At 42.0% G+C, this 25,683-nt stretch overlaps 1 protein-coding gene across 5 annotated transcripts in view; it reads left to right on the top strand.

Annotated features, from left to right (window-relative positions):
• Positions 1–25,683, top strand: part of PALM2AKAP2 (PALM2 and AKAP2 fusion) — a 323,435-nt gene that overhangs the window by 85,345 nt on the left and 212,407 nt on the right. For all 5 annotated transcript variants that reach the window (XM_087716190.1, XM_087716187.1, XM_087716185.1 and 2 more), the window contains one exon: positions 4,584–4,714. In XM_087716190.1, coding sequence (XP_087572316.1) covers positions 4,584–4,714 — 131 coding nt within the window. The remainder of the gene's footprint in view (positions 1–4,583; positions 4,715–25,683) is intronic.

Here is a 25,683-nt window from a genome sequence, read left to right as displayed (position 1 = left end):
CAGTGCCAGCGCTGCAGCGGTTCTAGAGATCTTCTGGCTTGCTGACAACTTTTGTGACTGGTTCATGTTACACACCTTAGGCAGAAGAAAACGGCGGGAAGTGGTGGAGACGCGGGCGTGGACTCACTGCCTTTTCAACTGGCACCCATCCACCCTTCCTGCAACTGCAGACCCTGGGCTTTTGGACTTATGAGCTAATTCCGTCTGCTCGACCAGTATCATCTCTCGCCGCCCTAGGGACGCCACCTCAGCCACTCAGACTTTGTCTTTTCCACATCTTTGGCAGACCAGACTTTTGCGAATCTGCCACAAACTTTATACACACTTTGCACTTTTTTAACATCTGCACAATTTTTTTTTCTTTTGTATGGGATATGTATGTGGTATGTATGTGATGGATGCTTGATGTTTGTACCCACTTTTATTATTTTTGTTGTCATGGTATCCTGTAAATTTTAAATTTCCCCTTTGTGGGGACTGTATGAGTGAGTGACTGTGTATGCATGAGGGGACTGGGAGAACAGCCGGGTGCCTCCTCCACTGAGTGCTATTGCAGAAGTGGTAGGGGGCCCAGGCCTATCTCCCGTCCTAGAATGATTGAGATAAACGGCCTGCCGGAGAGAGCGGAGGCTACGGGAGGCGAAATAGGGTCTACAGGTACGGGAGTGGGCCGGAACATTATGGTCACGATGGGAAGGGGCAGGTACGACGGGAACTTCAGGGCTAGCCATTACCGGGGAAGGAGGGTCGGCTACGTCGCAGCGATCCCCCCTTCCGGCCCTGTTAGTTCCACTCCAGGACCAGATGGTGAGAATGGTCAGGGCCCTGGTCTCAGGCTGTTGTTGCTAAATGCCAGGTCTGTGGTTCACAAGGCTCCCCTCATCTGGGACCTAATATTAGACGAGGGGGCAGACCTGGCATGTATCACTGAAACCTGGCTGGGCCCGGAGGGAGGAGTCCCCCTCACTGAAATGTGCCCAGAAGGGTTTCAGGTGCTTCATCAGCCGCGACCCCAGAGAAAGGGGTGGGGGAGTGGCGGTCATCATCCGAGGGTCATTAGTTCCTCGTAGGATCCCCGCTCCGGAGCTTGTCAGGTGTGAGTCCTTGTTGGTGAAGTTGGACCTTGAGGGTCAAGTGAGCTTGTTGTTAATGTACCTTCCTCCCAACAGCATTGCAACAGCCCTCCCCTCACTCCTCGAGTCAGTAGCCGAGCTGGCGGTAGAGTTCCCCAGGCTTGTGGTGCTGGGGGATTTCAGCCTGCCTTTGCTCGGTGAACACTCTGACGGGGCGCAGGAGTTCATGGCTTCCATGACAGCCATGGACTTGACCCAAGTAATTCGGGGTTCGACTCACTCAGCGGGTCACACACTTGACCTCGTATTCCTCTTGGAGCAGTGGAGATGTGATCTAGATTTGAGGGGTATTAAGATCTTACCCTTGTCATGGTCTGATCACTTCCTACTGAGGCTCGACTTTCGGAAACCAATCCCCCACTGTAGGGAGGAGGAACCGATTAGGTTGTTCCGCCCCAGACGCCTGATGGACCCTATGGGATTTCAGACAGTGCTTGGAGAAATACCTGACACTCTCGTCCACAGTCCGGTGGAGTCCTTAGTCGCTGCTTGGAATATAGCGACGGCAGGGGCTCTAAACCGGATTGCGCCTTTGCGACCTCTCCGAGGTAGCGGATCCAGGAGGGCCCCTTGGTTCACCAAGGAACTCCGGGAGATGAAGTGCCAAAAGAGATGCCTAGAGCGCCACTGGAGGGCCAGTAACTCTGAATCAGACCGAGCACTGATGAGAGCCTATATCAGGACCTATCTCGTGGCAATACGGGTGGCGAAATGTGCGCATTTTGCCGCTCTTATTGCATCCGCTGAATCGCGCCCAGCCGCCTTGTTTAAAATAACCTGCTCCCTCTTGAAAGGGAGGGATGCGGATGACCCTTTACAGGGTAGAGCTGAGGAATTTGTTCAGTTTCTAACGGATAAAGTTGCTCGGATTTAGACAGATCTGGACTCCAATTGCACGGTACCATCCGAGGTACCGGGGAAAGGTCTTGAGCGGATTTTATGGAGCGAGTTTCAACTTGTCGCTCCAGAGGAAGTGGACAAGGCCATGGGAGCGGTGAGTGCCTCCACTTGTATATTGGACCCGTGCCCCTCCTGGCTGGTCTCGACCAGCAGGGAGGTGACACGTGGCTGGATCCAGATGATAGTTAATACCTCTCTCCAGGAGGGATCCTTCCTGCTCCTCCTAAAGGATGCGGTGGTGAGACCCCTCCTGAAGAAACCTTCTCTGGATCCAGCCATTTTGAGTAACTATCGTCCAGTCTCCAACCTCCCCTTTGTAGGGAAGGTTGTTGAGAAAGTGGTGGCCTTTCAACTCCGGCGGTCCTTAGATGAAACCGATTATCTGGATTCCTTTCAGTCCGGTTTCAGGCCTGGTTACAGCACAGAAACTGCTTTGGTCGCGCTGATCGATGATCTCTGGCGAGCCAGGGATAGGGGTCACTCCTCTATCCTAGTGCTCCTTGACCTCTCAGCGGCCTTCGATACCATCGACCATGGTATCCTTCTGCGGCGATTGCAGGAGGTTGGAGTGGGAGGCACCGTTCTTCGGTGGTTCTCCTCCTACCTCTCGGACAGGTCACAGTTGCTGTTGGTCGGAGGGCAGAGGTCGACCCCTAGGCCCCTCAATTACGGGGTGCTGCAGGGTTCGGTCCTGTTCCCCCTCCTATTTAACATCTACATGAAGCCGCTGGGTGAGATCATACGCCGGCACGGGATTAAATACCATCAATATGCGGACGATACACAATTGTATCTGTCCGTCCTGTCCCAACTCAGTGAAGCGGTAGAAGTGATGTGCCAGTGCCTGGAGGCTGTCAGGGTCTGGATGGGAACGAACAAGCTTGCACTCAATCCCGACAAGACTGAGTGGCTATTGATGCTTCCTCCCAAAGATGGTCCAGCTATTCCATCTCTCACCCTGGGGGGTGAAATTATACGCCCCTCAGAGAGGGCTCGCAATTTGGGAGTCCTCCTGGATCCACAGCTGACTCTAGAACAGCACTTGTCGGCTGTGACCAGGGGGGCCTTTGCCCAGGTTCGTCTGGTGCACCAATTGCGACCCTATCTGGACCAGGAGGACCTTCGGATAGTCACTCACACCCTCGTCACCTCAAGACTGGATTACTGTAACGCGCTCTACATGGGGCTGCCCTTGAAGAGTGTTCGAAGACTTCAGTTAATCCAGAATGCAGCCCCGCGAGTGATTGTGTGTCAGCACCTCTCCATTTAATAATTAGGAAAGAAGACCACTAGACTCCATTTGTGGAAAATCAAATGTACTTTTACTAATTAAAAATGGTTAAAGAGCGGTTGCATAGCGAAGTCTGGTTAATTAGGCGCGAAAACAGTTGATATATAGAATAGCCCATTCCACACCCCCTGGCATCATAGGCCTAGTCCAATCATAAGTCCTTCAAGTGTCAGGTGTGAGATAACTTCAAAAGACATCACGAAGATGGAATGTCGGTGCCGTTAGCCCAGGCGGGAAACACCCACGCATGCGTAGTCTGTCCATCCAAAGACCTCCAGAACCTTCCTCCAGCACAACGAGTAACCCCACCCAAAATACTATGCCCTCCCTCCCCGTTTCAATGGCAGCTGAAGCAACAGCAAAGCAGAAGCTGACATTGTGGGTGCACCTAGGTACACCCACGTTACACCTATCCTCCATGAGCTGCACTGGCTTCCTATTGGTCTCCGAACACGCTTCAAAGTGCTAGTCATTACTTTTAAAGCCCTACATGGCATCAGACCTGGCTACCTGAGAGACCGCCTCCTGCCAATTACCTCCCATAGACCGATTAGATTGCACAGACTAGGCCTCCTCCGGATTCCATCGGCCGGTCAGTGTCGACTGGCGGCCCCCCGGGGGAGGGCCTTCTCTGTTGCTGCTCCAGCCCTCTGGAACGATCTCCCCGTTGAGATCCGGACTCTTACTACCCTTCCGGCCTTCCGTAAAGTGACAAAGACCTGGTTGTTCCGGCAGCCCTGGGGCTGTTGAATTGTCCAGCCCCATTCCAAGTTGTGGATGTTGTTGCAATTTTAAACTGTTTATTTATTGTTTTTATTGTAAGCCGCCTGGAGTCTTCCGAGAGTGGGCAGCATACAAAACTAATAAATAATAATAAATAATAATAATGTGCTAGTTGTTCTCTTTTAATATGATTCTTTCCCTTCCCCTCTAAAAGTCTTTAGCTGAGTTCAAAATTTCTGTCCTTGAGTTGTTGATTCATTTTATCTGTTTGTCTTCTTACTGTTGCAAATTAAAACTATTTCTGGACATAAAATCAACAGCCCTTTTTTTCATAAATTAGATGTGACACCTTGGCTGAGCAGGGATCTAGATTAGTCCCTTAAGGGAGTCATGAATTAGTCTAATGCTGAAAGCACTAACCGGTAGCTTTAAGAAGGGTTATCAAATATTTATGAGCAGAATTCTTCTAATGTCACTTCTGATATCTTGTGTGCTTTTTTCCCCTTTCTTTCTTTCCTCTGTTATCTCTCACCCAGTCAAAAGCTCTTCGGGAAAAATGGCTGATGCAGGGAATTCCTGCAAGTTCTCCGGCCGAGGAAGAAGCCAGGAAGAGACAGTCAGAAGAAGATGAGCTGAAAGTGAAAAAACTTGAAGGCAACATACATAGGTAGGTCCACATCTTTTTATATATATATCTTGGATAAATGAATGAGGCCGATTTTTTGCCCTCTTGTAAACTATCGTGTCAGTGTAATGACAAACAAAACAGTTTGATGTAAAAACAAAAATGCTTGGAAATTTAAAAATGACAAAGTTAAGGTTAGTTTCTTACTGACATTATCTTTGAATAAACTAATGATTTCATTGGTGGAGGGTTAAAAAATAAATATGATATCACTTTTATTAATTACATTTATAACCCATGGTCACCAGGAGTTGCTGAACTGCCACTCACTTCAGCTCTTGAAATGCAGGATAGCTTGAAAAATAGTGCATGCTGCTGAACTTGTATGCATTGGCTAGTAATCTGTTTGTTGGAGAAAAGGACTCTCATTAGCTGAAGATCAAGAGGAAAATGCATAAATAACTGATATCTGATGTAAAATAGGAATTCTGGCTGGACTTTGAAAAGGTCTAAAGTACAAATATATATTGCTTGAAAGTAAAATCAGAGGGGTTCACATTTGAAAATATTTTTATAGGATTGCAATGAAAATGAGAAAAAGCACTGGAGTCGGATTCATAATAATAACATTTCTGAAATATTTTGTCTTCTGTTTTTATTCTAATCTAGTAGAATATTGGAAATAAATTATATAAAGTTGCTTAGGATACTTTTAGTGCACATCACCTTACTTTATCCCATTTGCTTTCTTGAATATTTTTAATAACTCTTTAATGAGCACTTTTCTCACTAGGTGTTGATCCAAGCTTTGATAGATTAATTTATGAGCATGCTCAGAAAGATTCTTACCTTGTTTTCATATTATGCTTTATTTCATATTATGGTTACTCAGGAAATTGTATCTCCGTATCATTCATTATATGAATCCCTTTTTGAGAAAAACATTCAAGTGTGGCAAAATAACAGCAATCTGAGCAGAGCATTGATGTAATGCTACATGTTCGTGTTCTTTTTTTCTTATTTGTACCCCCCCCCAACTTGGTTGTGAGCCATCCTGAGTCCCTCCGGGGACTAGGGCGGCATAGAAATATAATAAACTCAACTCAACTCAACATGATCTAGAACCAAATCATGCAAACTTTTTATCTCTGTATTAAAGAAGATATAAACTGTAAAAGTGAACTAAGATGAAATCTCCCATGAGTTAAGTTCAATCCCTGTTAATTATGTGGACATAATTTATCTTGATGAAAAGATAAAATTAATTTGCCACTGCTTTCTTCAAGAGTGATTTTTTAAATTTTATCGGTGTAGTTTGGAGCTTTGGGATTTTTTGATGGCCGCTAGTCGAAATATAAATTGATTGATTATGTGCCATGAGTTTGATGTCTGCTGTTAGAAACCAAATACATAGATTTTGTCCATAATAAGCTTTCTCCAACCAGGTCTTTCGGGTCCTCAGTGGTGCCCCATTACCACTTAATTGACTCCATCCATCTTGCTCATGCTTCTCTATTACTTTTTGTCTTGGCGTTATAGACTTCAGATACCACTTTATTAATTCAAATATTAATCAAATCCAAACCTTCCTAGCCTTAGAGATCAGCCAAGGTTGCTAAGTGCTGCCACTCTTTATGAAGTAAATGTGTATTGTTTAATTTCTAATTAAAATAAACTCTTCACAAATAATAACTGAAGGAACCTGCAGAAGAAGAAAAAGACAGATTTAAAAAAAATGAAAAATGGCTCTTTAAAGGCATATCAGGACCTCAAGTATTATTATTAATTAGATTTTTAAAGCAAATTAGCTCTCTGATCATCTTGCAAATTGGATGGATGGATGGATGGATGGATGGATGGATGGATGGATGGAGACAGTCAGTCAGTCAGTCAGTCTATACCTTCCATTAGAGAACATGAGATATGTTCTATATATGACTTGCCTTATTCTCTATGAGTTTATTTGTTGCCTTTAGAAAGACTGGAACTAAAATCCAACTGCCAACCCCTTCAGCTAAATGAGGAAACTTGTCTTCTCTTACATTAAACTGCAAAATATCTTCAAACTAGCCAAAGAAAGATATATTAGCATTAAAATCTAAGGAAGAAACACAAAAGTAGAAGAATCCAGAATCCAGGAGTAAAATAAAGTGTAAAATCTCCCATTTTAGGCAGAAAATTGGTCCTTATAGAATAAAAAAACACTTGAGGAATGAATAAAAGCAGAGAGGCATAGAAATGCATAGATGTGCAAGAAACATACAATAAGAGAGAAGAGAACTGTGCAAAAAGTGGCCTGAAAAATGAGCAGGACACAACACACCCATTGCAATTCTTGACACAAAATAAAGCATTAACAGTAGAACCAGAAAGGTGAAGTACTGTTCTTGCTATACCCTTCCTAACTAACAAAGCAAAATCCTTTTAGGATCAGGAAAGTCAGCATCTGGCCATGTCTTTGATGCTATAATTGAGTTCCTCTATCGTTCTTTTAAGCAATAATATATTCAATTTGATTTCTATATACTCTATCTGGTCACGTCCATATATAGAGGCTTGTTTTGTTTGTTTGAAGACTACATTAGTTATGAAGAAGTCACTGGAGTAGCAGAAATGGATAAATTGGTCCCCTGCTGAATTTTGATTTTCTAAAACCGTACAATCCAACTACATTTTGTCTTTTGTGTTTCCAACTGAAGCATTCTAGTCTCCAATCACAAACAGCATCAATTTCAAACTGAAGTTTAAGTGTAGATGCAGATCTGTCTGCCTCTGTTGAGCCTAAAGCCTACATTTGAATGATCTGTATGATAAAGGATTGTTCACAAATTACTGTCAGTACTAGTCAGTCATTAATTGCAATGTAGTGAAGTACTGTTCTTGCTATACCCTTCCTAACTATAAAAGCAAAACGCTTCTTTGTTTTTCATATCCTCAACAATAAACAGCATGATTTTCTAATTGAAAGTGTCTGATTTGCTGATGCCTAAGAGGTCAATTTGTTGTTGATTCACTTCCTCTTTCCTGTACTGAGCTTTCTGTGGTCATGCTTCTTAATGTTTCACGTTCCTACTGTAATTCTGTCTTTGCAGCTTCAGATTTTCTTTTCCTGTATAGCAAGGTCAGCAACTAGATGTCCCAAAGCTTTAATCTAGGCACATCATAAATACCATTAGTACTCGAAAAGATCCTCAGCTCTTCCTCAGTAGCATGTAGAGTGTGATCCAACTAGAGGGTACCATCATTCAGCAATATATTGTCAATAATTTTATATTTTCTTTCTATGTGATCTTGTTGGAAAATATACGTCCCTGCTTGTTTTAATTGGACATGTGGGATGACCCCCATGTCTTGGAAAAATACTGCTCAGAGTATGTTCTTTGCTCATCCCTCCCATAAATACCCTCCACCCTACTATGATGATGAGGACCTGGGGAGGGGCATACTGGGGCTACCATCTTGTTTTTTTCTAGAATACCTTCTTCAGAATTGTGCTACAACACAACACAGGATTGTTCCAGAGATGCTGTAGGGGAGAAATGCCAGCTGCGATGCTGGCTATTCTTTCCACACATAATTCCCTGGAATAATTCCATAAAGCGAATGGAAAATATTCCAGACTTGGCAAGAAAAGCAAATAGCAGTATTATTAGAAGGGTTAAGTTTGAGAATATGAGTGAAATTCCTCTGAAAGACTGTAGAACAAGAACAGGATAAGAAAAGTTCAGCAAATGAAACTAGAGTTTTGGTTTTCTAATCAAGATGTTATAGAAGACATACTAAAATTTACAGATAATGCCACTGAAAGAGATGTTCTCAAAACATATGTGTTTTATAAATGCTGACATTTTTATTGTGTGGGACAAGAATTAAATAAGGAGAACTGAATTTGTCATTGAAGAGAATTTTGGGATTTAAAAATCAAGTTGTTAATTCCCATGTCTGGAGAAAGATTGGCTGGATGACTAAATATAGTAAGAAGGAAAACTAATAGTTTCACTTCTCTAGGATTAATGTATATAGTACTTGTTTCCAATGATCAGTTGTAAGATACTACTTGGTGACTGTATTTTCAAGCATAGCCCACTAAGTTATGATTGAAGAATTGAATTGTTTCTTCATTATCGATTTTTTTTTGTTGGAAAAAAGAAAGAAATGAACTTGTGATTTTTGGATTTGATTATTAAGAAGGATAGATTATGGAAAGAAGAAAATTATGATGAACCCTAGAGAGGGTAAAATATAAACGTGTTTATAACTAGAGTTAAGACAATTGAAGAAAGTTCTTTATGACATTCTTTTTTTCCCTTTTAGTTCTTCTTATATTTTTCTTACTTATTATTTTATTAGTATAGTTATTATTATTAACTTATTATTTTTCTTCATCCTTACTTACCTTGCTTTTAAACTCTATTAAAAAGCTTAATAAAATTATTTTTAAAAAATAATTGAATTGTTTCTACTAAAACATTTTCTTCAATGCGATATGATAGACAAATCGAGTTGTATTTATAATACAATTGTTTTGGTGCATCTGAAAGAAATTACTTAAAGCAACAGTCATATGAATGAGTCTTGATTGTGAATGAATGGGTGGGTTGACAGCTCTAAATTGCATTTTGATTTAAAAAAACAGGAGCATTGTTATGTGATGATGCAACCACTAAATGACCTGGGATAAATGAATTCCAAAAACTCTAAGAAACACAGCAGGGTTGACCAGGCCTGTTCTAGGCAGTTATCTGATAGAATGCACATCAGATCTCAATTTAAAATAGAAGTAGAGATATGCCTCCAGTATGTTGAGTTGCAAATTCTAATGTACATGCTGGGATTATCTTTCCCACAAGATGGTTTGTTATTTGGTGGAATAATGTGGAAAATTGGGAGTTTACCTCTTCAACTTCCTTCACAGCACTTTAAAATCATATCCAATCTGCAGGTTTTTACAATATGGAAATTCCTCAGATTCCATTTAATTTGAATGTACAACATTGGAAAGCTTTATATTTTAAGTACCGGTACATGTAAGTACTTAAGTATAAATTACTATCTTTGAAGTGATGATGGGAACTTGCATGCAACTATAAAACATTAAGCGTTAGTGACACATGGAAATTTTAAAATACATACTTGATACTAAAACAAAATGTGGCTGGTATATTTACTTAGTAACTAAATTGTCAGTAACTCTTTGTACCTGGTTTAATACCAGCACTTATTTCTAGTTCATAGGTAAGAATTAGTCTTTACTCTATTCAAAAGCTTAAGGTTCATTCAGCTTTTAAAGTGATGATATAATGAAAAGGATATGTGAGTTTCATTAATATTTTTTTCACATCCCACATTTCTGTGTTCAGTTTTCCCTGATAAAAAATATTTTGAAATATAATTCTTAATGTGAGAACAACAGTACAGAATTGGGGAAAATATATAAATCAAAGAGGAGTTGTATTCCAATCCATATATTTTGTCCACAAAGTGCATGTTAGCTAATATTATTTAAATACAATATAAAAAACCAAATTAAATATTTCTCCAGCTGAAATGAGAGCTACACAACCATTGTATACCCATAGTTTGGATAAGATGTATCAGAAGTTTTGGAGATTTCAGAAATACAATAAAATATACATATGAGAGCTTAATGCTTTCCTCCCAGTGGCCAATCACAAATGGAAAGCAGGTTTGCAAGAAGCTATCTTATTGTGGATTGCTCCTTGTAATGCACCATGCAGTATATTCCAGTGTTAAAAGTCAAGCTGCTTCTGTTGGAGAAAGTATAATGAAGTCAATGAAGGTTGAAAATGGTGATCATGTGACCCCAAGACTGTTTGACTGTTATAATTGGTTGCCAATTGCCTTGAATTGCAATCATGTGATTGCAGGGCCATTGTGACAACCATAACATCAAGTACTCTCTGGACAAAATCTCCTTGTTAAGTGCCAATATAACTTCAAACAGTCACTGAACAAGTAGTTGCTAAACGTGGACTACCTTTAATATAATTGTTTGAATGTGGGGTATTTAACACATATGTTTATATCTTTAATGTTACAAATAACAATACTCAATTACTGATTTTAGGATATGCAAACTATGACCAAAACATTTTAAAATTAGTTAAGACATGGAGAATGTTATTCCATTGCAACTGTATGAATTTCCAGAGTCAAGGGCTTTATTAAATATATATGTATGAAAAGACTAAGTGATTTAACAGTATTTAAGCTTCTACTGATATCCATGAAGTTTGTAAGTCATGACTGCTATTGTAATACTTATAACGAATAACAGATATAAGGTGTTTGGGGTATTTCTATTGATCAAAATTTATTCTGATTAAGTTGCAACAATTGTGTTAATCACTCCTGACTTCCAATACAGTTGGAATTATTGCAAGCACAATCTTACATTATTAAAATTCATTTATCACAACAGTAAATTTGTGTTCTGCAGATATTGAGTTTCCTACTCATTTGAGGCAAACAGCAGGGAATAAACTCATCTCTTCCCTCCCCTCCCCCCCATCTCTCTCTTTCCCTCTCCCCATTCTATAGATAATCCTTCTTCTAAGTCATGCAGGTTAAGGCATTATTTGCTACTTAAATGCATGTTTTGCAATACTTAATTTTGTGTTTGATAATATCTGATTTTTAAAATAATGCTAACTCATTTGAAGAAGACAAACCCTGGAGTAAAATTTCTTTAAGTCCTGGTGAATTACAAGTAGAACTTGGAGGAATCTTCCATTTATTGGCTTTGACTGTTTCATACTGATTATCTGACAAAACCTGATCAGCCATTTTAAAAGTATGCCAACTCTTGCTCTGTTGAGTTCTTAAACTCAGTACTGAATAGGAATCTTCATCAATGCTGCTTAATAAACTATTTCACTGCCTGAAGCTGATTTTTGAACTGGGCAAAACAAATGCAATGCCTTTGTTCACCAAGACTATACTTAAACTTTGGTTAGTTGTAAGATCTCAACAGTTTACTTGGACTCAATATTGATGCTAATCCTTGGGCTTATTTTAGAAAAGTGGCTCAACATGGAAGCTACTATTCAATTTTGGCATCATTGGGGCCCAAGAAAAGCTGCAGTTTTGAGAACTTCTCATATGTACAGTATAGCTAAAACTGAGCAAGCCATTTGTAACCCAATGTTCATATGTTGCAACCTTCCAGATAGATAACAAACCTTGGCAACTGGCAAAATTAGGAGGATGTTTAGCGCCTGTTTACCATCACATTTAGCTTAGTAAGCGACTAATTATGCAGTCCCCCTTTCATCTATAGTCCCTCTTTTCAAAGTAATATGTTTTTGTAGACCTTTAAACGTGTGCCAAAAAGTGCAGTTATCTTATGCATTTTAGTAACTAAGTACAAATAGTATTTACCACATGCATAGTTGTGGATGACGCCAGTGGAAAAAAGGAGTGTCTCATTGACTAGAATATGGTTACACTGAACACAATGGAGCCTTACAGAGATGCATAATGCAGCGTGTCCATAGCTGTACAACAGGACCAGGGGGTTATTGCTGAATGCAGCCTCCTGCAGAACATGTAATGCATAAAGAAAACACAGAGCTGCATAGAACCCACTATTTGTGCCAATGAATGAAGAGTCCTTATGTGGTACTTTGCTCAGGCAAAGTAGAGAATTATTTTCCCAGAATGTGCATAGTACAAAAATAACAACCGTGGGGAGGGAGGGAGTCTAGGGAGCACAAACAGTCAACCTCATTCATGCCCAGGAAGGGGAAATCCACACATTCTCTGTGATATCATTGTTTCCATTTGTTTATTTATTGTTCTCCTACATTAACAAATTCATATTGCTGCTGAATTTAGTAAGTCTAATTAATGGAATTGGCTTGATCTGTGAAATGTTTGTGAGGGCAAATCTTTATAGATAGCTTGGGACGCTCTGAAATATTAGATTAATCTCATCAAGAAAGAAAACACTGTGGAAAATTAGTTGCCCAGGGTTATACCAGTACTGCTGGGAAAGTCTTAGGAAGCAGAATATCTGACGATACAAAAAATTATGTGTATGTTTCAGCAAACAGCCGTTAAATCCCAAGTCCGACCTTGCATGGAACAGATCAAATGCACATAGCAGTCTTGGTGGTAGCGCATCATTACTTTTGAATTCCATGCTCAGAACAAAAGTAAATCATTCATTCATCTGACATACCGTTTTTCAGAGTATAAGATGCTCCAAAGTATAAGACACACCTAGCTTTTGGGAAGGAAAACAAGAAAAAAAATCTGTGTCTGCCTCCTAGCAATTTGCCTCCTTGCAACAAACAGCAAACAGCCTGTTTCAGTTTCAAAACAGCCTGATTAGCACAAGTAACTGATTGTTGGTTGGCTCAGCCTCCCAACAATCAGCTGTTTCAGGCTGCAGGGATTGCTATACCCTATTGCTCCCTCTGCACGCCCCATTTTGCACCCATTCTGGGTGGTGAGGATAGGAATGGGCGGAAAATGGGACGCGTCAAGGCCATAAACGGGATGTGAGGCTGAAAATAGGGCGCACAGAGGTGGCAATAGGCAATGGCAATCCTTGCAGCCTGAAACAACTGATAGGCCGATCCAACCGACAACCAGCTGTTTGTGCTAATCAGGCTCTGCTGAAACTGAAACAGGCTGTTTGCTCTTTGCTGCAAGGAGGCAAATTGCTGGGAGGCAGAGGCCACAGGGTGGGGGCCAGTGGATGGGCAGAGCTACATTCGGTGTATAAGACGCACCCAAATTTTCACCCTCTTTTTGGGGGGGAGTGCATCTTATACTCCAAAAAATACGGATATATCCCACCTTCCCTCCAAAATCAGATCACAGCATACATATTGCTCCTCCTTTATTTTTCTTTGGATCTCCTAAGAGTGATCTAGCGAACTTCTGTAGCTGTGGTCTGGAATCTAGTCTTCCTGGTTCTAGCTCATCATGTTAACTGCTTGCCATATTGGAGAATGATGCTGGACTATATCTATGTATCATGGATTATCAGGCCATTATTCTTACTCTTCCACAATATTCAGCATTCAGCTGGCAGCTCAAATAATAACCAAGATACAAATCAGCTGACCTCTTTGTGTCATAAAAATGTGATTCAGGATTACAAGAAAAAAGGGTATATAGCTTTAAAAATAGGGACTTAATCTACCTTTTTAATTGCTTGTAGCTTTCATTCAAATTTCTTTCTTCTTTAAAACAAACAAACATCCTAACGGCTGTAAACTATTATTCAAAACATGTCATTTGCTATAAAGAGTTAAAATAAACAGAAATAAATGTGAACACTGAAGAGATAAATAGGTAGATCATAAAAAAAAAGAAGACCATTTTTATCACAACTTTTTTCCCTTTTTTTGCTGCAACTGCATATGTGGCAGGGTGCAGAATGATGTCTTCATATGAAGCTCTGTTAAAAAGGGACCTTCTGCTGAACAATAGCAGTTCTGTGGAATACATATAGGATGGATAAGAATGTGAAATATATACATATACATAGATATCTATTAAAGTTCATAGATATATATGTGAACAAGTTTTATCTATCTGTAGTGACATAGATATGGAAATTTGTCTAGTACACATATAGTACTGTCTTCCAAAATTAGAAAACTATTTAGTTGGCTTGTGCTGAGATTTCTTGGCTCAAAATTCACTGGCGGCAAAGCTGATATCTGAGTGTAATAGATATGAGTTGCCCACCTCTAAGGCTACAAAATGGTATCAAGTCTGAGATTAAAAGTGCACTAACCAATCTTCTTCCTTCCCTCGGATTAGGTGAGGTAGAAATTCAAGTCCATTAATAGTTGGCTTAACTGTCCAGTTAGTCATTGGACTAACTGGCTTCCCAGGAATAATTTCAGACTGGCATGCAAATGTGTGAACTTGAATTCTCTGGCTTCTTGCAGTGGAGCCTGAATAGAGTTCAGGGAGGCTCAGTGGACACCTTCTGCAGCTGCCTGTAAAAAATATTTTTCTAAATTTAGGAAGGCTACTCCATTCCAGGTGTGGCAGCTTGTAAATAATTGCTTGTGAATTATCACAGACATCAAAAGGCCAGCTGCTTCAACAATGCTTCAAAGGACATTTGTAGGACTGAAAATTATGTTTCTCTATTGCTAGTTTTTCATAACTTTCTTGTTTATCAGCTTGGCTGTTAAAGGACTGTATGTGTGAATTGGATCTATGACAATTTGCTATGGCCAAATTGCCACGGCCAACTCGCCATGGCCAACTCATTGCCAATTCGCTCTGGGACAAGAGTTACACTAATATCAGAGAAATAGTAGAATAGAATCATTTTTTAAAGGATGCAAAAGGAGGGACAGAATGAAATATAAATGGCAAAAATTAAAATATCTTTTAATTTATTTTAAATTGAATTGTTAAATTGTCCTGCAGCAAGTTGGCTGTGGCAAGTTGCCCCATTCCAGTGTGAAACAATTCTAGGAAGCATAGAAAAACGGGCTGCACTTCAGGTTCAATCTCCAGAAGGTGGTTCAGTGCACACAAGAATGCAAACATAACTAACTACCCTGCAACGGTTCCACCACAAAACCGCGCATTTGACGTCATCACAGCGCGACCCTAACCCTAACCCTAACTCTGTGATCGAAAAATGTAAAAATAAAGCGAAAACCTTACCCTTACCCCAAACCTAACCCTAAACCTAACCCTAAACCTAACCCTTAACCTAACCCTAAATCTAACCCTAAACCTAACCGTTAACGTAACGCTAAACCTAATGCTAACCCTTAACCTAACGCTAAACGTAACCCTAACGCTCTAAACCTACCCCTAACCCTTAACCTAACCCTAACCCTAAACCTAAACCTAACCCTTACCTTTATGTGAATCGGCTTGCTTTAATTTTAATTTTATTTCAATTTTTAATTTTTTTCGTCGCGCTGTGATGACGTCACATGCGCGCTTTCATCGAGCGCGATTTTGTCCTCCGAGGTTTTGACGGGTCACGCCCTGCAACATCTTAAAAGAAACCACATCTGTTTCCAGAATTCTACAGCAGCTGTTATATGAATCTAGGGAAAGATGTGACTGCTTTAAAGTGTTAAAGATAGTTGCTACATATGCATGCCCACGTGTTCTAAAACATTTATTGAGACTGAATACAATTGGTCCTCAACTAATGATCACAATTGGGCCCAACATTTCTGTTGCTAAACAATACAGTTGTTAAGTGAATTTTACAAGCTTTTTTAACCACACTTGTTATGTGAATCAACAGTTGTGTGATATAAAGGCAGACAGCAAGGACCTTGAACCAGACCATCATTAGGATTGCTGTCAAGTTGAGAGTCACTCTCAGCATTGTCACATGCTGATACGCTTACGCTATCCTTGATGTCCTCGGTAGACTGTATATCCGTGTTCAGGAATTCTATGCCGTCATGCGTTTGCACTTCATTTTCCTTGTTATTTGCTTCTTCTGATGAAGTATCAGCGGCAGTGTCTGGACAAAGATGATGCCTGTTTCTTCTCAGTTGCTGTCCACACTTGGTTTCAACTACATATGATTTTGGTGAATTGGCTTCTCTGACAATTCGAGCAGATTCCCATGTTCTCCCCATGACTCTGTGTCTCACAGCTTGCCCAGCACACAGTGGACGAAGAGACTTGGTAGATTTATCAAAATACAGTTTTTGCTTTCTCATGTTTATGATCCTCTGAACTGTTACACGCTCATGTGGGATATAATGAGGCTGCAATTTATGTGGTGCAGTAGGCACCGTGGTCCTCAGTGTTCTCCCCTTTAGCAGCTGTGCAGGTGAGCATAAACCCTCAATGGGTGTTGCACGATAGTTTAACAGGCCTAAGTACACATCCTGCCCTGATGATTGTGCTTTCTGTATAATGGATTTGGCTATGCCAACATACTTCTCTGCTAGGCCATTGGCCTGTGGGTGATAAGGGCTTCTGGGTTTGTGCCTGATTCCCCATTCACGCAGAAAGCATTGGAATTCAGCACATGAGAATTGTGGCCCATTGTCAGACACAAGTTTTTCACACACTCCATGTCTTGAAAGTATTGTTTTAAAAGCCCATATGACTGTTGACACTTTTAGACTTCTCAGCTGCACTAGTTCAAAGTAGTAGTATACTACCATCAGGTAGTGGCTGTTTTCAAAATGAAAAATATCTGTAGCCAGTCTCTGCCATGCCCGTGAAGGAGCATTCCATGGTGTAAAAGGTTCTTTCACATTGTTTTTTTGAAATGTCTGGCAGGTGTCATACTTCTTCACAAATGTCTCAATATCAGAGTCCAAATTAGGCCAGTAAACCACCTCCCGTGCTCTGCACTTACACAGAGTAATGCCCAAATGTCCCTGGTGAATTTGTTCCATTACTTCTGCCTGCTGTGACTTAGGAATAAGAATACGGTCACCCATTAATATGATATCCTCATGAATGGATAGTTCATCTTTCATAGGCCAGAATTCCTGCAGCTCAGGACACAGCTTCTTGCGTTTTTTCTGGCCAGCCATTGCACATGACACGAGTTAGTTTCTCTAGTACTTTATCCTGTTTGGTGTCTTGCCTTGTCTTCTCCAGCTGTACATCTGATATTGGCATGTTCACTAATACCTCTCTTCCAACTCAGGTTCATCCCTGGCTTCATGTCCTTCTGGAAACACCCTTGACAGGCTATCTGCCATTGGAATTTCCTTTCCAGACTTACACTTCACTGTGAAGTCATACTGCTGTAGTTTCATAATCATTCTCTGCAAGCGTGGAGGTGTAGAAGCTAGCGGTTTTTGTAGTATGTGCTCCAACGGCTTGTGGTCGATTTCCACAACTACTGGGCGACCATATATTTACTGGTGAAATTTCTCACATCCATTCACAATGGCCAGCATCTCTTTCTCAATTTGATCATAATTGGTTTGTGTTGTGAAGTATATGCCACAGGATGTCCTTGTTGAGTCAGTACAGCACCTAACCCAAACTGGTATACATCTACTTGAAGCACAGTGTCAGCATTTACGTCAAAATATTTCAATATTGGCCCTGGATGTTTAGTGATCAGTTTCTTCACTTTGTCAAAAGTATTTTCCATGTTTGCATCCCAACACCAAATAGCATCCTTCTGAAGCAATGCACGTAGCGGTGCTGTCTGTTGAGCAAGACCCTGAGATCATTTGGATAGATAGTTGAAAATGCCCAATGATGTCTCCAGCTCCTTTCTAGAGGTTGGGGCCTTCATGTTAAGAACTGCTGTAATCTTCTTTGGATCAGGCTTCAAGCCCTCTTTGGTTAGTAAGTGTCCAAAATATGTTACTTCTTCTACCCCAATTTGCATTTTGTTTGGATTGAGTTTAAGATTTTTAGAATCGTTTGAGCAAAGCAGTAAGGTTTCTGTCATGCTCTATTTGATCCTTTCCATAGACCAACAAATCATCAACTATTACTTCAATACCCTGTAGACCAGCAATCAGTTCGGGTGATTTCTTTTGAATTTCCTGTGCAGATGCTATGCCGAAAGGTACTCTTGTGAAGCCCCATCGACCCACAGGGGAGTTGAAAGTGGTGAAGAAACTGCTGGCTTCATGAAGACGCAATTGCCAGTAACCAGGCTGGGCATCTAGTACACTGAACACTGTTGCTCCTACTAGCTTGTGTGTTATGTCCTTCATGGTGGGGAGTTTGTAGTGTTCTCTCATTATTACTTTGTTCAAATCACATGGGTCAATGCATACGCAAATTGCACCTGTGTTCTTCTTCTCCATCAGAACCATAGAACCAACCATAGAACTGACCCGATGGTTCAGTGACCTTCTTTACTACTCCCAGCTTCTCCATCCTAGTGAGTTCATTTCTCAACTTTAAATTAGTAACAAGATAGTTAAGTTAATCTGGCTTCCCAATTAACTTTGCTTGTCAGAGGGCTGCAAAAGGTGATTGCATGACCCAGGGACACTGCTACTGTCACTAATATGAGTCAGTTGCCAAGTGTCTGAATTTTGATCAGCTGAACACGGGGATGCTGCAACAGTCCTACATGTTTCAGCGCCATTGCAACTTCAAATGGTCACTAAGCAAACTGTTATAAGTTGAAGATTCTCTGTATAAGCACTTCATGGCAGTAATACAAAAATGGCTGAGTTTACACTACATAGTATGCAGAACATACTCTTTTGCATTACTTTCTCTCTTCTTCATCTATGGAACTTTGCTTTGGGTGTATGTATATGTACTGTATGTGCCTTCGAGTCAAGGGTGGTTCATGATGTTATGTAGGCAGTCCCTGTGGTTTTCTTGGCAAGATTTTGGTAGTAGTGTGCCATTGCCTTGTTCCTGGAACTGAGAGAGAGGGACTGGCCCAGGGGTGGGTTTCAACCGGTTCACGGCGAACCCGGCGAACCGGTTGGTCGGCGAACCCGGAAGTAAGTAACTTCCGGGAACGGCGAAGGGCGCACCCGCCCGCCCGCGCTCCTTACCCGGTTTTGACGAGTTCTGCACTTCCACGCATGCGCAGGATGCATACAGCGCCTGCGCGATCCTCCAGGAGCAGCTGGAGCATCGCACAGATGCTAGTACGCATGCGTGCACCACGCACGTGCACGAGGACGCCGCCGGCCCCGTTCCAACCGAACCGGTTGGAACGGGGCGAGAAACCCACCCCTGGACTGGCCCAAGGTCACCCAGCTGTCTTCATATCTAAAGTGAGACTAGAACTCACAGTCTCTCAGTTCTACTCTGGTACTTTGACTACCATACCAGCTACACTACCTATACCTGGCTCTCTCGTGGATCCTTATTAACTTGTCTTTCACATACTTGTTACACTGTGCTCATATATTCAGCTGTTATAATATGACCAAGTGAATCCTCCAATGCATGGTTTTATAAGAGAAGGAGTACAGTAGGTAGAGTATTTCAATTGGCCAATATGTTTTGGTATTTATAATTGCAGTACACAGTACATCATACACATTTCTTGGATTTTAGTGCAGCTTCAGTTCTACAGAGAGAGGGAGAGAGGGAAAGGTAGGTAGGTACATTTAGGGAAAGAAAAAATGACCAGAGGTAAAAGCACATATGGCTTGTCAAGTGCTATTAAAGCAAAACATTTTCCATGTTGAATCAAGTGTGAATTTTAATCATATTTGTCTGGATTGCCCTGTTTTTATAATTATGATAGTTAATTCATCTTACTTCTTTATTCACATGATCTTATAGATAATTCACATATCAGTTTTATTTTGATATTAAAGATGGGATGAATATTGCTCTTAAGTTATATGTTACAATTCTGCTGTATGGTCAACATTAGCTATCTTTTCCTGGATGAATGTAAACAGATTGGAAATATTGGTTAAGAATGCTGTATGTATGTATGTATGTGTGTGTGTGTGTGTGTGTGTGTGTGTGTGTGTGTGTGTGTGTGTGTATATATATATATGTATATGTATATGTATATGTATATGTATATGTATATGTATATGTATATGTATATGTATACATACATACATACATACATACATACATATCTTTGGTTATTCGGGTTTTCTCCCACGTAAAATTGGAGGTGTCTTGGCGACGTTTCGACAAAGTTTCATCATCTTCAGGCTTCAGGCTTCCAGGAGCAATGTGAGATCTCAGCTGTTTCTTCCTTTTAACTGCCAGTGGGGGTTTGAGCTGATTGGGTGGGAGCTTGGTTGTGTTCTGATTGGGTGGAGGTATGTTCTGATTGGTTGGGGGTTTGTGTTTCATGTAAGGATGGGAGGGGTTTAAAGTGGCTGATGGTGCAGTTGCAGTCTGGCTTCTGGTCCTTCTGAGTGTGGGCCTGGTGTCATTCATCATGTTAGGGACTCGTTTATCAATAAGGGCAGGCTTCCAAATGGCTGGCAGGCGGGAGGTATCGTCCCGCCTGTTCATGCTGTGTGGGCGTTTTTCTATCTCGATGGCTTCTCTGATTATTCTATAGTTAAAATGTTCAGCCTTGGCAATAGTTCTGGTCTTTTTAAAGTGAATTTTATGTCCTGTGGCTTTAAGGTGTTGGACCAGGGAAGAAGTTGGTTCCTCTTTTCTGATTGCGTTTTTGGGTTCTTCAATGCGTGCACTTATTCTTCTGTTGGTTTGTCCGATGTATGTGGTGGGGCAGGTGGGGCATAGGATTTCATATACTCCTTGATTTTCTAACTCAATTTTGTCTTTGGGGTTTCTTAGCAATAGCAATAGGAGTTAGACTTATATACCGCTTCATAGGGCTTTCAGCCCTCTCTAAGCGGTTTACAGAGTCAGCATATCGCCCCCACAGTCTGGGTCCTCATTTCACCCACCTCGGAAGGATGGAAGGCTGAGTCAACCTTGAGCCAGTGAGATTTGAACCGCCGAACTGCAGATAGCAGTCAGCTGAAGTGGCCTGCAGTACTGCACTCTAACCACTGCGCCACCTTGGCTCTAGGATGGTGGATATTTTTTGGTTTGTGCAGAATGCTGTCTTGATGTTGTGTTTGCAGAGGATTTTGCTGATTTTGTCTGTGGTGCCTTTTATGTATGGGAGGAGGGCTTTTCCGTTTTCTTGTTCTCTGTCCTGGATTTTAGTGGGGGTTTCTTTTTGGATTAGGTTGGTGATCTTATTTCTTTGGAATCAGCGCGCGCGCACACACACACACACACACACACACACACACACACACACACACACACACACACACACACACACACACACACACACACACACACACACACACACACATATATATATATATATATATATATATATATATATATATATATATATAACATGAACAGGAGTTGGACTAGACAGACTCCAAAATTTTTACAACTCTGATCTTAAGTAGCCTGAGGACTTCAGTGAGGCTACAATCATTTGTCTCATTGGCCCTGAGTTTTCAAGTATGATAAGTGTATGCTAAGTACCTTGGGGCAAATTTAGAATAGAATAGAATAGAATAGAATAGAATAGAATAGAATAGAATTCTTTATTGGCCAAGTAATTGGACAAACAAGGAATTTATATTTGGTGCATATGCTCTCATGTACATGAAAGAAAAAAAATACATTCATCAAGAATCATAAGATACAACACTTAGTGATAGTCCTAGGTGTTCTGTCTCCCCTTCTCCGCTCGTTAAACAGACGACAGGCAAACAACTTAAAAGGAACTCTCTTTATCAGTTCTCAGCTCAGACTGGCTGTGAGCCCAAAAATAACATAAATAAAGTCTTTAACTAGATAACAGAATACCAAACAAACTCTTACAAGCAATGCACTTCTCCAAGTGTCTTCTTGAATCAGGGTTACAGAAAACAAAGCACTTTTCCAAGTGTATCTTACATAAACCACGACTGATGATCAATCAATGTTGAACGAACCAAGGAACGTTGACTCCTGCAACTAGCGCGTGGCACCATCCATCCTTTTACCCCCAGAATATGCCCCTAACGAGCCCCAGCTGCATAATTAATCTTGCATCCCGAAAAGACTCACAGAGGACTGCTGCTGAGTCACAACACTATCCCCCACCGCAGGGCCCTTTCCCCGGGTTCTGATGGTCTGGATGCGGTTTCCCGTGATGCCTTTTTCATGAGTCCCAAATCTTTGGAGGCATAGCCCCCTTGAATCGGAACTCCTTAGGTATCCGGTGGCCACCATGTTTCCTTCCGCCCTCCACGGCATCGACACCATCCAGGGTCATTCACCCTCCGCAAGGCCGACCCACCAGCCCGTCGGAGGTTGATGGCAGCTCTACCAGCTTCGGCCGAGCCTTAACACCCTGTCCAGGGTCCTCCACCCTCTGCAAGGCCGACCCACCAGCCCCCCTACCGTCGGAGGTTGATGGCACCTCTACCAGCTTTAGCCGAACCTTAACACCCTGTCCAGGGTCCTCCACCCTCTGCAAGGCCGACCCACCATCCCCCCTACCATCGGAGGTTGACGGCAGCTCTACCGACTCCTGCCGAGCCACCACGCAATCCCCTTCCGCAGAGCCCTTCCCCCGATTTCGATGATTGGGGTGCAGCCCAGAAGGGTTGGTGACGGCCTCCCCAGAACATGGTCCAAGACACTGGCACCCCACTGGGAACCTAGAGACAAAGTCCAGTGCTGCGGGGACCGGAGTCGACAAAGGCTGGAATCTCGGCGGAGTTCTCCTTGTAGACCTGGCCCAATGACACTGGGCACATGACTTTACGCACCTCCGGACGTCATTTTTCAGATGGGGCCACCAAAATTGATGGGAGGCCAGGCGCAACATCCAAACAAACCCCCAATGTCTTGACGCAGACGCGCAATAAATCTGCGCGAACACCCGTCGACGGATGTGCCACTTCAAAAGATCCCCTTCCAAAGTCCATGGGGACGCCGGCCCCACTTCCACCTTTTGTCGCTCCACCCAGTCATCATCCCGCTGCGCATCCTGTATCAGAGTCTGCATGCTCACGGGATGACAAATGGCAGCGCAGGCTGCAACAGGTAGAACAGTCCAAGGTGGAAGTGAGTTCGCAGGGTCAGAGTTCTCTACTTTACTCGGCAAGGCATCCGCCCTGGGACTCCACCCCCCCACACACGCACGCTATCTTGTGCAAACGGGGTATCACGGCTGCACCAACGTGCTGGTTGTCCGACATGATAGTGCATTGCTGAGGGATGGCTGCAGTCCGCGCAACCCTTCTGCTCTTCTTGGGGTAGCTCCCTGCCAGGTGTCCAAGATCCCCACAGTAGAAGCACAATCCCTCAGCACCTCCATCTCTGTCCGTGACACTCGAGGTCTGACAGCACCCAACTCCATGGGCTCCTCCCAGTCCACTGCAGTCCCTTGCTGAACCGGCATGCTGGTGGGCCTTCACCTCTGCAGCCAGGTGTCTATCCGGAGGCACAGGTGGACCAACGCGTCAAACGTCGGTGGCCTGTCCACCCTCACCAGTTCATCCTGCAAAGCCTCAGACAATCCATCCTGGAACGTGTCCATTAGAGCTGGTTCATTCCACGTGGAATCCTGGCTACGTAGCCTGAATTCAGTCACATAGTCCTGCAATGAACTACTCCCCTGCTGCAGTGATTTCAGACGTCTAGCAGATGTTTCCCCCTTGATAGGATCTTCAAACATTCGTTTGAAGTACTGGCAAAAGCCCTGGAAGTCATCCAACAAAGGGCTCTGCTGAACTAACAAGGGGATAACCCAACAGGCAGCTGTGCCTGAGAGCAAACTGATAATGAATCCCACCTTCGTCCGGTCAGTGGGAAAGTCCTCCACTCTCAAACTCAGGAACAGCTGGCATTGTCCCAGAAACACGGCAAACATGGCCAGACTCCCATCATATTTATCTGGCATGGCTACTGGGCACTTCCTCCTTGGCTGGGGGGGGGAGTTGCAGCTCTCTGCAACTGTTGAATTTGGTCCGACAACATCGCGATTTATTGTGCCATTAATCTATTTTCAGCCATCAACTGTTCCATAATTACTGAAATGAAGGCTTGTCAGGCAGGAGTCAATCTCTTCTGTCCCCCCTTCTCCGCTCGTCAAACAGACGACAGGCAAACAACTTAAAAGGAACTCTCTTTATCAGTTCTCGGCTCAGACTGGCTGTGAGCCCAAAAATAACATAAATAAAGTCTTTGACTAGATAACAGAATACCAAACAAACTCTTACAAGCAATGCACTTCTCCAAGTGTCTTCTTGAATCAGGGTTACAGAAAACAAAGCACTTTTCCAAGTGTATCTTACATAAACCACGACTGATGATCAATCAATGTTGAACGAACCAAGGAACGTTGACTCCTGCAACTAGGGCGTGGCACCATCCATCCTTTTATCCCCGGAATATGCCCCTAACGAGCCCCAGCTGCATAATTAATCTTGCATCCCAAAAAGACTCACAAAAGACTGCTGCTGAGTCACAACACATAGGTTACTAATAAGCAATCAAATCATACTAGGAAACAAATAAAACAATATAAATCATAAAGATACAAGCAACATGGTTATAGTTGTAAGTGGGAGGAGTTAGGTAATAGGAAGGATGAGAAGAAGAATAGTAATACAGTCATAGTAAATAATTTGACTGTTGTGAGAATTAGTTGTTTAGCAGAGTGATGGCATTCAGGGAAAAACTATCCTTGTGTCTAATTGTTCTGTTGTGCATTGGCCTATAGTGCCATTTTGAGGGTAGAAGTTGAAACAATTTATGTCCAGTATGTGATGGGTCTATAGTTATTTTCACAGCCCGCTTTTTGACTCGTGCATTATACAGGTCCTCAATGGAAGGCAAGTTGGTAGCAATTGTTTTTTTTTCCTGCAGTTCTAATTATCTGTTGAAGTCTGGGTCCACCTTGTTTCGTTGCTGAGCCAAACCAGACAGTTATAGAGATGCAGATGACAGACTCAATAATTCCCCTGTAGAACTGAATCAGCAGCCCCTTGGGCAGTTTGAGCTTTCTTAGTTGGCACAGAAAGAACATTCTTGTGCTTTTTTGATGACGTTTTTGATGTTAAATGTTTATTCTGAGTCTTGAGATATGAGAGAACCTAAAAACCTGAAGATCTCTACTCTTGATACTGTGTTGTCTAGTATTATAAAATGTGGTAGTATAGGAGGGTTTCTCCTAAAATCTACCACCATTTCTACGTTTTTGAGTGTGTTTAGTTCAAGATTGTTCCGGTTGCACCACAAATCTAGTTGTTCAACCTCCTGTCTCCCATCGTTGTCGAATTTGAGTCTAATCTTGAATGCACAGAATGGATGTACTCACTTGTAGATACAACTTTTTATGGTCTCTCATATCATGGTGTATATAAATTGGAAAATGGGTCTTTAGTCTAAAAACTGAAAGATGTAGCAGGAAAAAACGATGCTATTTCAGACAGTGGTGGATAGGACAAGGTGTATGGCTGTTTGATACTATGGGTTAGAAATGCCTCCAGTGCAGTAATTCAGAAATGGCAGTTTTGATGTGGAGAGGAAGAGTATAGTTTGCAATCATGACATTTATAGCTTTTGAG

This window comes from Thamnophis sirtalis, unplaced genomic scaffold (assembly GCF_051295495.1).
Source record: "Thamnophis sirtalis isolate CommonGarterSnake01/CBP01778 unplaced genomic scaffold, rThaSir2_p1.2 scaffold_5, whole genome shotgun sequence".
Taxonomy (NCBI): domain Eukaryota; kingdom Metazoa; phylum Chordata; class Lepidosauria; order Squamata; family Natricidae; genus Thamnophis; species Thamnophis sirtalis.
This window is presented reverse-complemented; position numbering and strand designations above follow the sequence as displayed.